This window comes from Podarcis filfolensis (assembly GCF_964270895.1).
Source record: "Podarcis filfolensis genome assembly, chromosome: 2".
Taxonomy (NCBI): domain Eukaryota; kingdom Metazoa; phylum Chordata; class Lepidosauria; order Squamata; family Lacertidae; genus Podarcis; species Podarcis filfolensis.
The window spans coordinates 37,482,048-37,496,641 of NC_139605.1; the positions used below are offsets into that span (position 1 = coordinate 37,482,048).

At 42.9% G+C, this 14,594-nt stretch overlaps 1 protein-coding gene across 5 annotated transcripts in view; it reads left to right on the forward strand.

Annotated features, from left to right (window-relative positions):
• The window catches only part of GRIP2 (glutamate receptor interacting protein 2), a 364,533-nt gene that overhangs the window by 183,629 nt on the left and 166,310 nt on the right, over positions 1-14,594 (forward strand). The window contains exon 1 of one of the 5 annotated variants that reach the window (XM_083602689.1): positions 4,986-5,070. The exons of the other annotated variants lie outside the window; for them this stretch is intronic. Within the exon in view, the coding sequence (XP_083458815.1) occupies positions 5,016-5,070 (55 nt within the window). The 5' untranslated portion in view covers positions 4,986-5,015. Of the gene's footprint in view, positions 1-4,985; positions 5,071-14,594 lie in introns of those variants that run through there. 5 annotated transcript variants of the gene reach the window in all.

Genomic DNA, 14,594 nt, shown 5'->3' on the forward strand with positions numbered 1-14,594 from the left:
TCTTGGGAAATAAGAAAGATATAAAGGATACAGCTGAAACAACTAAAGAGTGGCGTGGATGCTAAGAGGGTCAGCCAGATGCTGTTTTGTGTTGTGCTAAATGTAGAGCACTTTAAAAAGAGGTGATAAAAATATAATGTGGAAGCCATAGGTCAGTGGTAGAATACATGCATTGCATGCAGAAAGCCACCTGTTCCTGGCATCTTCAATTGACAAAACAATTTGAGAAAGCCCCTTGGTTGAGGCCCGGAAGAGCTTTTAGCAGTCACAGAAAATAGTATTGAAGGAGCGGGCAGATCATATCATCCATAGTGCAATAGAACGGTTTGAATTGTAGTTAATGGTAGAACTCAAAGTCACCCATGCCCTTTCAGCCAATGTCTCACTCCTGGTGTGCAGCGTGACTTGGGCTGATAGGTAATATAAGGAGCATTGGCTCCATTTTGATTGTTTGTTTGTGCTTTGAAGGCAAGGAGAAAGAAGCAGATTCTATGGTATTTATTTTTTAGGTGAATTGCCTGCTCTGTCCTGTGGGTTTGCAGCAACTTTTTTTCCAAACACAAACATTTCTGTGCCCTTCTCAGAAGATGCATGCTAAAACTTATTTCTCAATTGTCCCAATAAAACTCAGGCAGCCCCCTATTTTGTGAGCACAGTGCCCATTTTGGGTGCCATGATCTCACCCCGAAAAAAGTGTGAGAGCATGGACCTTTAAAAAGTGCGTCTTTTGAGGCCACAATCTCGTGCGGGTCAAGTGACTTGTGTGGGAAGGTGGCCCCGGAAGACACTGGTGGGTACAAAAAGGTGGGTACAAAACCAGAGTACAGTGGTACCTCGGGTTAAGAACTTAATTTGTTCCGGAGGTCTGTTCTTAACCTGAAACTGTTCTTAACCTGAGGTACCACTTTAGCTAATGGTGCCTCCTGCTGCCGCTGCACCGCCAGCGCGCTATTTCTGTTCTCATCCTGAAGCAAAGTTCTTAACCTGAGGTACTATTTCTGGGTTAGAAATAGTCTGTAACCTGAAGCGTCTGTAACCTGAAGCGTCTGTAACCCAAGGTACCACTGTACTGTATTCAGAGTGCTTCCAATAAAGGAACAACAACAAAATCAGCAGAGGTTAGTGGAAACCATTCCATAAGGCAATTGTTATTAGGACGGGTGAGACTGTTCTTGTGAGCACTGGCTCCAGTGGCGATGAGGTTACCTTGGACAGCTTCATGCAAGGCTCAGGCTGGAGACTTCATCAGAGCAGAACTCAGACCTTACTTCAACTGCACTCATCCTTAAACGTAAAGGGACCCCTGACCATTAGGTCTAGTCGTGACCGACTCTGGGGTTGTGGTGCTCATCTTGCTTTACTGGCCGAGGGAGCCGGCATACAGCTTCTGGGTCATGTGGCCAGCATGACTAAGCCGCTTCTGGTGAACCAGAGCAGCGCACAGAAACGCCGTTTACCTTCCTGCCAGAGCGGTACCTATTTATCTACTTGCACTTTGACGTGCTTTCGAACTGCTAGGTTGGCAGGAGCAGGGACCGAGCAACGGGAGCTCACCCCGTCGTGGGGATTCAAATCACTGACCTTCTGATCAGCAAGTCCTAGGCTCTGTGGTTTAACCCACAGTGCCACCCACGTCCCGCGCTCATCCTTAGACTAGCCTTAAATAGCAGATTCAGCTCTGCCTTGTAGCTAGCTTCTCTGAGAGGCACCTTTTCACTGAAAGGGCCCCAGCCTGTGTTAGCAGTCATTGACTCAGGCAAACAGGGGGCTCCAGTAGGGTTTCTGAGTCAGATGCAAAGCATCCTTAGGCCAGAGGCCTAAGGCCCAACAGGCTCCTTGCAGAAGTTCTCCCAGATAGTTAGGTGCTACTAAGGTGGGACCTGAGGTCCCTCACCTTCTCTAAATCCATAGCAACATCCCCTGAAGAAGGGAAGTCAAACCCTTGGGGCAGGACAGCCAATTAGAACTAGCCATTTTGAAATTAAGTAAATTAATCCAGGCCATTGTGCCAACATAAGTAGAATTCATCATGACATTTGCCACATATGTATTCCTGACTCTAATGACCAGGCGAATAAATCGTTTTTTGTTTCGTTCCCATGCTATCTTTGCAAATAAATGGGATGGTGTGGAGTTTTAGTGGAGCTCCCATGTTTTTTGATCTGAATAATGTAATTGAATAATAATCTAAAATTCACTTTTCTTTTTCCTGGAACCACAATGGCTTATACTGTATGATTCACAGGAGTATCTGACTATAGAAGTGATATTACAGCTCTTTCTAAATGTAGCTGTTGAAATGTTATCTCTTACAAAGGGAAAGCCCAGACCTATGCTCTATTCGCATCACATTTCATATCTAAAAATAGGAGCTAAGTGTGTCCCGTAGGGCTTGTAATGCGTCTTCCTCCTCTTAGTGAGAAGGGAGTAGCTGCAAGTTTGAATGAGAGCCAAATGGTCACTGAATCCTGGAATCGGTGAGTTGAAAGGAACCCTGACATCTTGTACTCCTTCCCCTAAACTAGCGCTCTCCAGATGTTTTGGACTATATCTCCCCATTAGCCAATGGTCATCATAGCTGTTGTATCCAAATCATCTGGAAGGCACCAGGATGGGAAAAGCTGCCCTAGGCTAATCCTGTGCCGCAAGGCAGAACCATTCATCCACTTATCAACTCAGCTTGGAGTAGAGGTCTGGACAGCCATCTCTTGGGGGGTGTTGCTCTAGCTCCTCATTGGCTGCATTAAACAGAGGCGGAGCTAGATGGCTTACAAGACACGCGTCTGCCCAACTCTATGATCCTGGCTCTTGGCTGCTCCAAGGGTAGATCAGATATTACACCCCATGTGGAGGAAGGCAATAAAAAGTTCAGCAAAATGGAGCCTTGCCAAATGGATGCGATTTGTGACATTTGTATGTCATGCCAGTCATGTAAAGCATACCAATACCAGTACTCTACATCCCTGGCAGGGATTGTGAGTTACAGAAGGCCACCATGTGCAAGAGTTGTTTTTTGTTTGGATTTTTTTTTTACAGCCTTGGGTTATGTGCATGTGAACTTTAAATTAGTCCTTACATGCCATCTTTCAGTTTAAACATTCACAAATATTTCTTTAACATTTCCTTAACCCTTTGGGTTTGGGTGGCAGGACCCTGCTGTTTCATAAGTCTCACCCTTGGATTCACGTCTTCAAAGGCCTCTAGTTTATAAATAGAAGTGACAATAATTCACTGCCTGCCAATAAGGATATCAGGATTTTATAATGTGACAGATACCTTCATTTAATGGCAGTGGGAACTGCTGGAGAGCCATGGTATATATTTACGGCCCATGTATAGAACCAGATTTTTGTGTCTGGCTAAGTCTGGATAGCATTGGCAATTTTACACTTCTTGCGTGTTTGTACACTGGATTGCGATGAATTCAGCTCATAGCTCTTTCATCTTTTTGCCTTTTGCCAGCTGCACAGCGATGCTTCAGTCCACTTTTAGCTAGTCAGCAATGTTATCCTGTTCTTAAAAAGTGGGACACAGAGTTGTTAAGAATGCCTGGCTGATGGATAAACTAACTTTACAAAACGATTTACACCACTGGAGCTGCAGAAAAATGTACTTTCATTTTTATTGAGGGTTTTGAGATGGTTTGATCTCTCCTTGAAAGTACTACATGAGATTCACCCCTGATGAAGCATAATCATGTTTTAAACACTTTGGGCAAGTAAATTGGCTTCTGGGCACCTTGGAGATATTCTCATATTTTGTTCTGACCCTTGCTTCCTCTGCTGCCAGCTTGATCTCTGGCCAACTGGATTTGCAAGTTTTCAGCAAATCCCAAAAAGTGTGACCAGGTCTCCTAGCTGGTTAATTATTGCAGAATCACTGTTTCATTTTGCCGGTTTATAGTGATCTGACTTGGTCTTCACCATTTGGCTGCCTTAGCCAAGTCCCATCCTGAGCCACTGTCTCTTATTTAGGGCAGAGTTGCCCAGTTGCGTTTTATGACATCACATGGTAATTTCGACCCATGAAGGGTATAATAAAGTGAGTCCCTACTGCCAGCTGAAACTAGAGCAACATTTTATAGATAGGCTGCTTAACTCTCCTACTCCTTACTCTTCACCAGCTGATGGGCAGAGCAACCCAAACACCAAGCTTGTTGAGCTCCACCCAGCTCTCCTGATAAACTGGCCACGTGTGCTGGGGCTGATGGGAATTGTAGTCCAAAACATCTGCAGGGCACCAGGTTGAGCAAGACTGATTTTAATAATTCATTGTTATTCCCCCTTAACCCCATGGCAAAACTGTGAGACATAACCTTTATATTTCTCAGATCAAATCCTCACATCTTCAGGTTCCTTGTTTGCAGTGGCTTTTATCATACACGTTCTTAGTCTTATTCAACTAAGTTTTACTCAGAGTAAATCTGTTGAATTTAATGGTCTTAACATAGCCATGTTTATTGATTTCAGTGGGTCTACTCTCAATAAAACTTAGTCAAATACCCCCCCCCTTTTCCTTATTTGCTGAGAACTTTACAGTGAAATGGAGAGCTCTTTCCTGTATTTTAAAGTGTTGTTTTTATAAGGAGACACATGTGGATAAAAATAACCCTACAGTTGCTAATGACTATGTTAATATCTTAGACTCTAGGACTTAGAAAGGATTCTTAGAATGATAGGGTGTCTGTGATATATATAAATAATTTGAGGGACAGAGACAGAAATGTAGAGTAGCGATTTCACATTCACCTAGCCTGAGTGGCACAAATAACAGCTACACACAATCCTGAGGAATTCTTGAGAAGGGGGAATGTTCTCCTTCTCCCTTCCCCTCTTCCCAGCTCCTTCCCTCTCACTCCTTTCTGCCAGAACATGAAGCACAACTCCATTTCACAGTAATCATAAATTAATTTAAAGCCAGCAGCCCCTCACGGAGCCAGGCAGAGGTGTTGAGGGAGAAGCTATACAGAGAGAGCTATGTGAGGCAGGCATTGGGAAGACTGCGATCCAGGGAAGATGTTTGCTGTTTCCCTGAAGTGCCGGCTTGGCGTGGTGAGACGCCGGAACAAAGGTACTGCCGGGGTCCTGGTGGGGGCAGGGGGGCTTAGGGTAGCATCTTAATGACTTTCTCAGAGACATTCTCTAAAGGGGAGGCAAGCAGAAAGGTGGAGCGATTTCTAGTTTAGATGCTTTACTTTTGGGTTGGCCAGACAAGAGGAAAACTAGGCTGCATACCTTCAGGCTGCTGTGTGTTTGGGGATGGGGGGAGGGGAAGCTCATTTCCCCCACCCTCGTGATAATGCAATTATGGGGGAGGGTTTTTTGGAACTTTTCACCCCCCCTTCTCTTAATTGTCAGGTGCCAATGCATAAGCTGTAATGAAAGATTTCCATACATCTCTACTTCCTACAGAAGGGTTCTTAGTGCACCTTGCCAGATGCGGGATGGACAGTTCCATCCTTTGTTTCACAAGATCGCAAAGTTGTTTGACAATTGTGTTCTCGGAAGGTTGGGCTGAGAGAAGAGAGATTGCAGGGTGGGAGTGAAGATGAATCACAGGTTACAGGGGAGATGCTTCCAGTAATCGTAGGATAAATCTATTGCGAAGCTGAAACTCATTAATAAAGTCAAAGAATTATTGGCACATATTCACTTCCCATCACCTACAGCATACCGCTACACAAAATTAATCAAGTTTTATCCATGGAGTGCAAGACTGCCAGTGCTGGTTGCAGAGCTTTTAATTTCAAAAGTATTTGGGTGGCGGGGTGGGGGAGAGACTGATTTCAGAACTTTACTGCTGTGGCAAAGCCCTTTTGTTTTCTTCTGATATGATTCTTGTGTACTCTTGTGCTGACCCTTGATCGGTGGGGTTGTGATGAAAGGGGAGCACTGCAGAATGCAAAAACGAATGTAAAAAATTGGATTTGTTTAGCAATGCGAGACATTAATGTGATCCCCAGTACCAGGCATATCTAAGTGTATGTCATTCATTGCTAGGGATGGAGCAGAAAATGGATTCAGTTTGCTTTTAAAGGGGAACCCACCTAATTTGCACTTTCTGAAAAAATAATAATATATGAACTGTAGAGCTATCTTTTAAAATCCACACTTCTCTGAATTTTGCAACACAGTTCCAAAGCAGAGCAATACAAAAACACATGTACAAGGGGGTTAATATTCTATTAGGGAATATTGCTTTGCAAAAACATATTGCTTTGCAAAAATAGGCAAAACTACACACAGCAACACACACACATGCACATATACATATAGAAAAAAATGCACCAAAATGCTGATGAATTTTCATGATGACTTTAAAAAAATGTAAACTGATGTGGAAACGTGGAGAACTGAACTTCAGGTTGAAAAAATGGAAAACAGAGGAAAAACAAAAATTGGCATAACATATAGATGTAGAAAGGACTAAAGCACACACACCAAAAAGTTATGGACCTTTTATAGCATAATGATTGTCACAGTCTAGATGTAGGTTGGGTATTACTGATTTTCTTAAAGAAACAACCTCAGCTTCTTTTGCTTGGGTACGTCAAGCCTTCATGCTTGATGGAGACAGCTTGGATACTGCTTGAAACTCATTCAGAAGAACAGCAAGCTCCGAACTTCAATATGATAAAGAGAATCTGATATCAGCTCTGTGTGTTAAAACTCAAGCATGTTTATGTTTCTAAAGTGAAAATTGGCCCAATTGTGTCTGGAACTTGTGTTTCCCAATATGGTTTCTTCCATAGTCTTAAATGTATAGAAGCTACTTGTGGTGGCAGCTTAATGGTGAGAGAAAGGCAATGTGCCCAAGTTCAAAGGCACTTTGAGGCTTTCCGGATTCCAATCTTATTATTTCTGCTGGTAAAATTTTCAGTCCCACTCCCACTCATGGGGGCAGTAAATGCTGCACTTTTTGCCCTTCACAAAGTCCCAAGGAAAAAATCTTTAGCTGAGAACAGCACAGGAGTCTGACGATGAGAACTACCCCCTGAATTGAACAGCCATAAAAGGAGAACAGCTCAAACTGGGCCATTGATCACTGCATGCAAGTGAAGGCATTTTAGCATCATGCTTTGGAGTGATGCTCCTTTGCATGTTTTCTGTCATTCCTGATGTACCCGTTAGGAAGAGAAAGGCAAGCCTGCTCTTTCGGTTCCAAATCTTATTCACTGTCTACTGCAAACATCTGTCTCCCCTCTCCTCCCACTCAGGATTCCTGCACTGCAAGGAAAGGATTTTAAAATAAAACGCTTAATTCTGGTTATCTTTTCCAATACTGCAATAACTGGAATATATTTGCAATCATTCTGCTAAAAGCAATGGGCACCTTTCATGGTTCACACACAGTTCCCCAGTCTATAGAAATTAGTTTTGAACTGAAATGGGAAGAGGTAAATTCCATGAATATTCCTTACCTCTGTGAAATGTGCCCACCACACCTTTTACAATTTCCACTGTAAAACGGTGTGAAATTGTTCACACAGGGCTGAGCGTTAGGAGAGAAATTATGTTGGTAATGGGGCTCATAAACCTCCCTCCAATTCAGCTGTACATATACATCTTGTTGAGGAGAGATGAGGGTCAGATAGGGCTTGTCAGCCTAGGAAGGTAGCTCATCTAGGAGAAGGAAAACTCTGGTCCTCAACCTCCACTGCCTTGCAGGTTATCTTTGGGAGAAGAAAAGGCTAAGGAGTAAACCAGGAGTCAGCAAACTTTTTCAGCAGGGGGCCGGTCCACTGTCCCTCAGACCTTGTGGGGGGCCGGACTATATTTTGAAATGAAAATAATGAAAAAATTCCTATGCCCCACAAATAATCCAGAGATGCATTTTAAATAAATGGGCACATTCTACCTATGTGAAAACACGCTGATTCCTGGACTGTTCACGGGCCGGATTTAGAAGGCGATTGGGCCGGATCCGGCCCCCGGGCCTTAGTTTGCCTACCCATGGAGTAAACCCTACACAAATCCTGAGCGGAGTCTGAGGTTCCCCTAGTTGTATCATATAATTTCCAGCAGCATATTTACTGATGCCAGTAAAAATCAACTTCTTTACTGTAGTGTGGGATCAGAAATCAGGTGACCGAAAATTGTTGGTTTGCATATGCATCCCTATGTATGTGGCAGGGAACCACTAAATGCATACAAAAATTGAAAACTTGTGCCTCTTAGATGAATGTGCAAATCTACCCAGATGGGTTTTAAAAATAAAATAAAATACAGTTTTCAGCATTATCTGAAAGAGTTTGCCTGGCTTTGTCTAATACATTTAACATTGATGTGGATCACCTACATTTATTAGTGACAGCTTTAAATATGGGCATTAATCCAGTGCTAAATTTTGCTACTTTGATCAAGGATTAAATTGAGCTGGAATTGGGTTTCAAATGAAGTGCTAGGAAGGGAGAAAGGATAGCTATTATCCAACTTCTGCATATTTAGCAATCGGATACTCAATTAAATACTTGCAAAAAATTGTCATTATCACTATTTTTTATGAACTCCCTTTTCTCACAATCAAATGTTTCATTTAATGTGTGGCATTTGAGGCTGGCAACTGAGGTGATCTGCAAGAGCGCATGAAGTCTTCAGGGTTTTCTCCCTGATCCATAAATATTCTCTTCTTTACATACTTCCGCCCTTGGTATCTCTTGTGTTGTACAAGCCCGGAAGAGACATCTGTCAGTTGACATATAAAAAAAGCAAACCAGGAACCCAATCATACGATGCTTCCAAGAACTAAATCTGTGCAACTAGGAAGAGAAACAAAGTTGTACAGAGGAACGTATATAAGCAAAAGAATCAAAATATGTCTGCGATCCATCACGAGATGTTTGCAAATGTTTGTCACAGTCTAAAAAAACCAGACATTTGTGCAAAAGGCAACTTCAGTTTGGTTACACACGGCTGATGCACATAAAGCTGTGCATCCACATCACAGTGCTATATGCCTCATTTTTCTCACTTCCCTCTACAGGCAAAACTGCCTTCTTGATCATTGGACTCACTGTCTCCTCAAACCGCTGAAGCCTGAATTCGCATGCAGGGGAAGTCCCTAAGTCACTGAGGGTTTGAGATCCACTGACTACCCTCACCTGGTTTAGCTGGCCCATCAAAGCTGTTTCCAGAGTGTGGCCGCTGTCACACGCTGACAGCTTCTAGGAGCCACAGGTGAGAGCTGAGTGCAGGGTGGGGGCCAAAGGTGGACAAACTACCCCAAAAGGAGCACAAAGTGTCCTCCACCAGAAGTACTACCCCCCCAACACACCACACACCCCTGAAAATATTAAAAAGTTTAGTTTAGCATCATTTAATCACCCTAGATGCAATTGCCACGATGTTCATAGAAAAGATAGTGCAGATAAGCAAAGCTCCCTGGGCTCAGTAATAGAGCACACTTTCTACATGCACAAGGTCCCAGGTTCAATCCCTGACATCGCCCTTTAAAAGGATTAGGTGATCATTGATTATAGGAGATTTCTACTACTGCAAATGTATCTATGGTTCCATATGGCATTCTTTTAAGTTTAAATGATTGTCTCACCTAACGTGACCTGAACACCGGTCTCATTTGTTTTGTTTTTACTTATAGTACTCAATTTGCTCAAGTGAAAGAAATAAGGAAACAGGACGGAGTCCCTAAATTATTAACACAGTACATGTGTAAGCTTTAAAGCTACAAATGGATGCAAACAGAGAGGTGAGCAGACAAGCTTCCTGCAGCATTAGCATAGAGATCTGGGTTAGCCCTGCAGGAGCTGATGAATCACTAACACCTTGGTCAGAAGAAGCAGAGCATGCTAAGTGATGTGTGCATGTGTGTGTGTGCGTGTCTCTCCTCATTCTTACTGATGGGAAACACCCCCCTCCAAAAATAAAATAAAAAATAAGCTGATGACTGGGGCTTGGACAGAAAAGGCACAGTGCTTTGCCCGCACGGTTTCATCTCAGACTGCACAGGCAATAACATACAGCTAATATACTGCTTGATTGCAAACAAACAAAACACAACCATTGCGGCATCAAGTGGATGACAATTGGGTGGGCCTGCCCACCTGTCAAAATTGACCCATAAGGGGACAGATCCCGCTCCCCACCGCTACTGTAAGGTATGGAACTCCTGTAATTAGGGGTAAACACATGTCATGGACAAATCTCATTCCACTCAGCTGGGATCTCCATTTTTACCCACCGAGGGTCCTATTTATTTAATAGCTATGGGTGTTGGAACTTTTTGGTGTACCTTACCCACACCCCAAAAGAGCAATCAAGGAGGGAGCAGTCTCACCCCTATGTAAACACACTGAGGCCTCCAGTGGTCTGTTCAGATTGCGTTACTGGCATAAGGACTGGGGATGTAAGAAGGCATCCTTTCCAGTTCTACCCTGTATTTGTTGCATGCACCACTTCTTCCATTCTGCTGCAGTTCGCCTTCTCCCCAAAACTGTGTTATTCCTATTGCTGTTAACTGTGCTGAAATCACATAAATTTCAAAATGAATTACATAAGTTACACTCTCATTATGTTATTCCACCCCATTCATTTCAATGCGAAGGAAACATAAAGCTAATATGGGGGGGGGGCGTGTTACCATAATCAATTACAGATTGTTTGGAACAGATTGATTTCTGTTCCAGACCTGGAACAAATGTGCAAATACCAGCAATTTCTGCTCTCGTTTCTGTTTTCATCAGAATTCCCCAGCAATCTTAGCTGCAACACACTTTCTTAGTCCACTTGGAAGTGTACTGGGGTGAGAGGAGATACATTTTTTTGCTCTTCTTAATTTCTTCCACCCACCATCTCCTCAGTTGCTGTTCAGCTCTGTCTCGAGGATATGGAAAAGTTCTTGGATGGCTACTCTTAAAGTAATGTATGGCAAGCCCTACTCCCAACTCATCTAGAGTATGGTTTGTAGACAGAAAACCACCTTATCCTTTTCCCAGTTTCCACAGAATGTTTTCACTATAGTAGCCTGTATCTACATGAAGTAGCCCATGACCATTACAAATCATTGCGGTATGAAGTATAATGATAATTAATAAATAAATAATATTAATAATATTTATTTTTTATTATTTATACCCTGCCCATCTGGATAGGTTTCCCCAGCCACTCTGGGTGGCTTACAGCATATATAAAAACACAGTAAAATATCAAGCATTAAAAACTTCCCGATACAGGGCTGCCTCCAGGTCTTCTAAAAGTTGTGCAGTTCTTCATCTCCTTGACATCTGAAGGGAGTCATTATTTTATAACGCACACACTAGTATCGCCCATTAGATTATTCCTGAAAACTAATGCACACAACCCCACTAATTGCACTAGCTGCATTTTCTCTGCCTGACATGGGTTATTGATCAGTTCACTGTAAGAAGAATCTGAAAGTTTGCTTGTAGCAGAAATCTGAACTGTGGATTTAAACATTAGACATCAGTAGGGATGGTACTGGGCGGCCTCCATAAATGCTGCTGTTGCTGCTCACAATAACAACATATTTATCTATAATGTTAGGTATGGATGCAACAACAGCAGCGTATTTGCATGCAGCCTTAGGCATGGATGCAACTTGCAAGACTACACCTGGATTTTAAAAAATATATATATAATGTCAGACACTAACCTTATTCGCAGCTGTGGGTTTTCACCAACAGAAAATGACCGTATACATAAGCAGATTGGTTTTCACCTATAGCAGACGACATATGTTTGTTTCATGGTTATATGGTTGGATTCAGATTTATTTATACATAGAGCAGATCCACTGAAACCCATGGATTGTCATAATTAACTCCCATGGATTTCAGTGGGTCTGCTTTTAGTTTGACTGAGTCTAGACCCATGATCTAGAAGGTTGCATTGTAGTAAATGACTGAGAAATCCATAGCAAAGTCTATGGGAAACTCTCTGCTCACCTTCAGGCAAGTTCCTACCACACTGGGTGGGAGGGTGAGGAATTCCAACAACAAACTGTGTTGGTGAGGCCCCATCATGGTTCCCTTATATTATTAAAGGTGGACTTGAGTGGAAACCACATCCACCAGGTCCGCTGAGGAAGCCACATCTCCCAGCTTGCTCCCTGTTAGCTCGTTGGAATGGCTAAGGAAGACGGACCCTGCCAGGCTGTGGCTGCACAGGGCAGCAAACCACTGCTCCCCAGCATGACACTGGAAAGCAGCCATTTATGGAAAGCGATGCAAAAATCCAGGTGTCAGGTCACCTCCAATGCACAATTAGACTGGGTTGTCAAAGAGGACAGGAAGCAGGTTTCTGCTACTCCCATCTGGGCTGCTGCCTATGGGACTTGGCCACTTCCTCATCTCACTTCCTTAGTACTAAACCAGCATTTTATTCATTTATTACATTTATATCCTGCCTTTCCTCCAAGGAGCTGCTGCTGGCATATGTGATTCCCTCCACCCCTTCCCATTTCATCCTGCCTGAAAGCCAGGTTAGGCTGAAAGATAGTGACTGATCCACGGTGGCCCTCTAAGTTTCATGGCATAGCAGACATTGAACCTGGATTTCAAGATATTTTGGTGGTATTCTGAGAAGGCCGGGCAGTCCAAAACAGCACCCTTCTGATTTGGATTTTTGCCCTTGAAGTCTGCAGTACTGGCAAATTTCAAATACATTTTGATTAAGAGAATCTTTTGTCTAGGGAGTTAATGACTAGGTAGTACAAAGACCAAACAATTCTTTCCCAAGGACACCCCCCAAGGGCTATGTGCATTATGTTTCTCTTATATTATGGGTGGGAAAGGAAAATATGTCAATCTGAAGGGATGAAAAAGCATTTCAGGTCTGCAAACCACTTGCTCAATAGATCAAACTCCTTAAAGCTGAGCATTTTGCCATGCCTTGCTGTCTGTCTACAATTACCTGTTTTAAAAGGCCATGTTCCACATTTGAGCTTTGACAGGCTGAGTTTGGATTTCATCTCAATTCAAAGTTCTAGCTTTAGTGCTGAACTTTCTTCTTTTTGATTTCACAAATGATCCCGAGGGGTTTTTTTAACCTACTTTTTATGCTGTTATGTTTCGCAGATTAATTATGAGAAGCAGGCAACTTTTGAAATACTATATAAATCAGCATTTATTTGAATGACTTACCTTCTTAAAAAAACAAAAAAACCACTATAGGCACTCTCCAAGATTCCTTGACTATCTCCCTGTTAGGACTTGGCATTTGGTTTCTAAAAGCAGAACAATTTGGCTTGTGTGGAGCAATACCACTGGCAGACACGAAAACTGTAATATTCCTTATTGGGAATAATCAGAGCAAGGAGGGAAAAACTCGGGAAGTAAGATGTCAAGGGCAGATCGTTGCCACAGGGGCAGGTTGAAGACAGATTATAAAATGGAGACCAACAGGCTGGCTGAAGGTATAGAGGGAGGTACCACCACCTCATTATAAATTGTACAGAGAAAACAGCCAATATTTGCATTCCTCAGTAGTACCCAGTTGGCCCTGGACCATCACTTGACTTCCCAGGCCTGAATAATAGGATTCCTGGCTGAAATGGCCTATAGTTCTTTCCAGCAACCAGCATAGATCCTAGTTGGAGCCCCACAGAATCGAACAGAAGAAACATTGTGGCTTAAGCCTTTAATTGGCATGCTCATAGATAAGGAGAATTCTGCAGGTTCAGGCCAAAGTTGCGCCTTGTGAAGCACACTGTTTCCCACAATGGTTCACTATATTCCTCTGGGAAGTCTACCAGCAGGACATGAAGGCAAGTGGCTCTCTACCTCTCTTGCCCCCAGCAACTAGAATTCAGGATTTGGATGGGGTGTTTTTTTTCCAGACCTGGCCATATACAGTGGTACCTCAGGTTAAGTACTTAATTCGTTCCGGAGGTCTGTTCTTAACCTGAAACTGTACTTAACCTGAAGCACCACTTTAGCTAATGGGGCCTCCTGCTGCTGCCGCACCGCTGGAGCACGATTTCTGTTCTCATCCTGAAGCAAAGTTCTTAACACGAGGTACTATTTCTGGGTTAGCGGAGTCTGTAACCTAAAGCGTATGTAACCTGAAGCGTATGTAACCCGAGGTACCGCTGTATGTCTTTACCCTGGCCATCGGTGTCTGAGATGTGTGTTTTCAGGGCCCCTCCTTTTCCTGTGACTCTACTCTGTTTTAACTTTAATTCAGTATTTTAAATTGTTGTAACCCTAGGACCTGCTGGTGAAGGCTGTGTTATAAATTTAATACTACTACTAATAATAGCTGTAGTTGCTAGCTTTTTGTGTCAGTCTGGCACACAGAGAAGACTTAGGCTGCTTTCAGATAGGCGTTTTCAAAAGGCAGGCTTTTAGGAGATCTAGACAAGGACTGCCGCGTTGTCAACTTTGAGACCTAACAGAAGACTAAAGACTATCAGCTTCAAAGAGAGACTGTTGTACTCCATCACAGTGTCTCAACCTTCCCGCTCTGCCAGCAATATATCAAAGAGTAGACCTATATATTTCTTTTCAAACTAGCAGTGCTTTCTCACTCATTGATTCCAGAAGTTAATGACTTCACTTCTGCACTTCTTGCATAGCTACTCAAGTGATGATGTTTCCTTTGCTCCCATAATGAACAGCA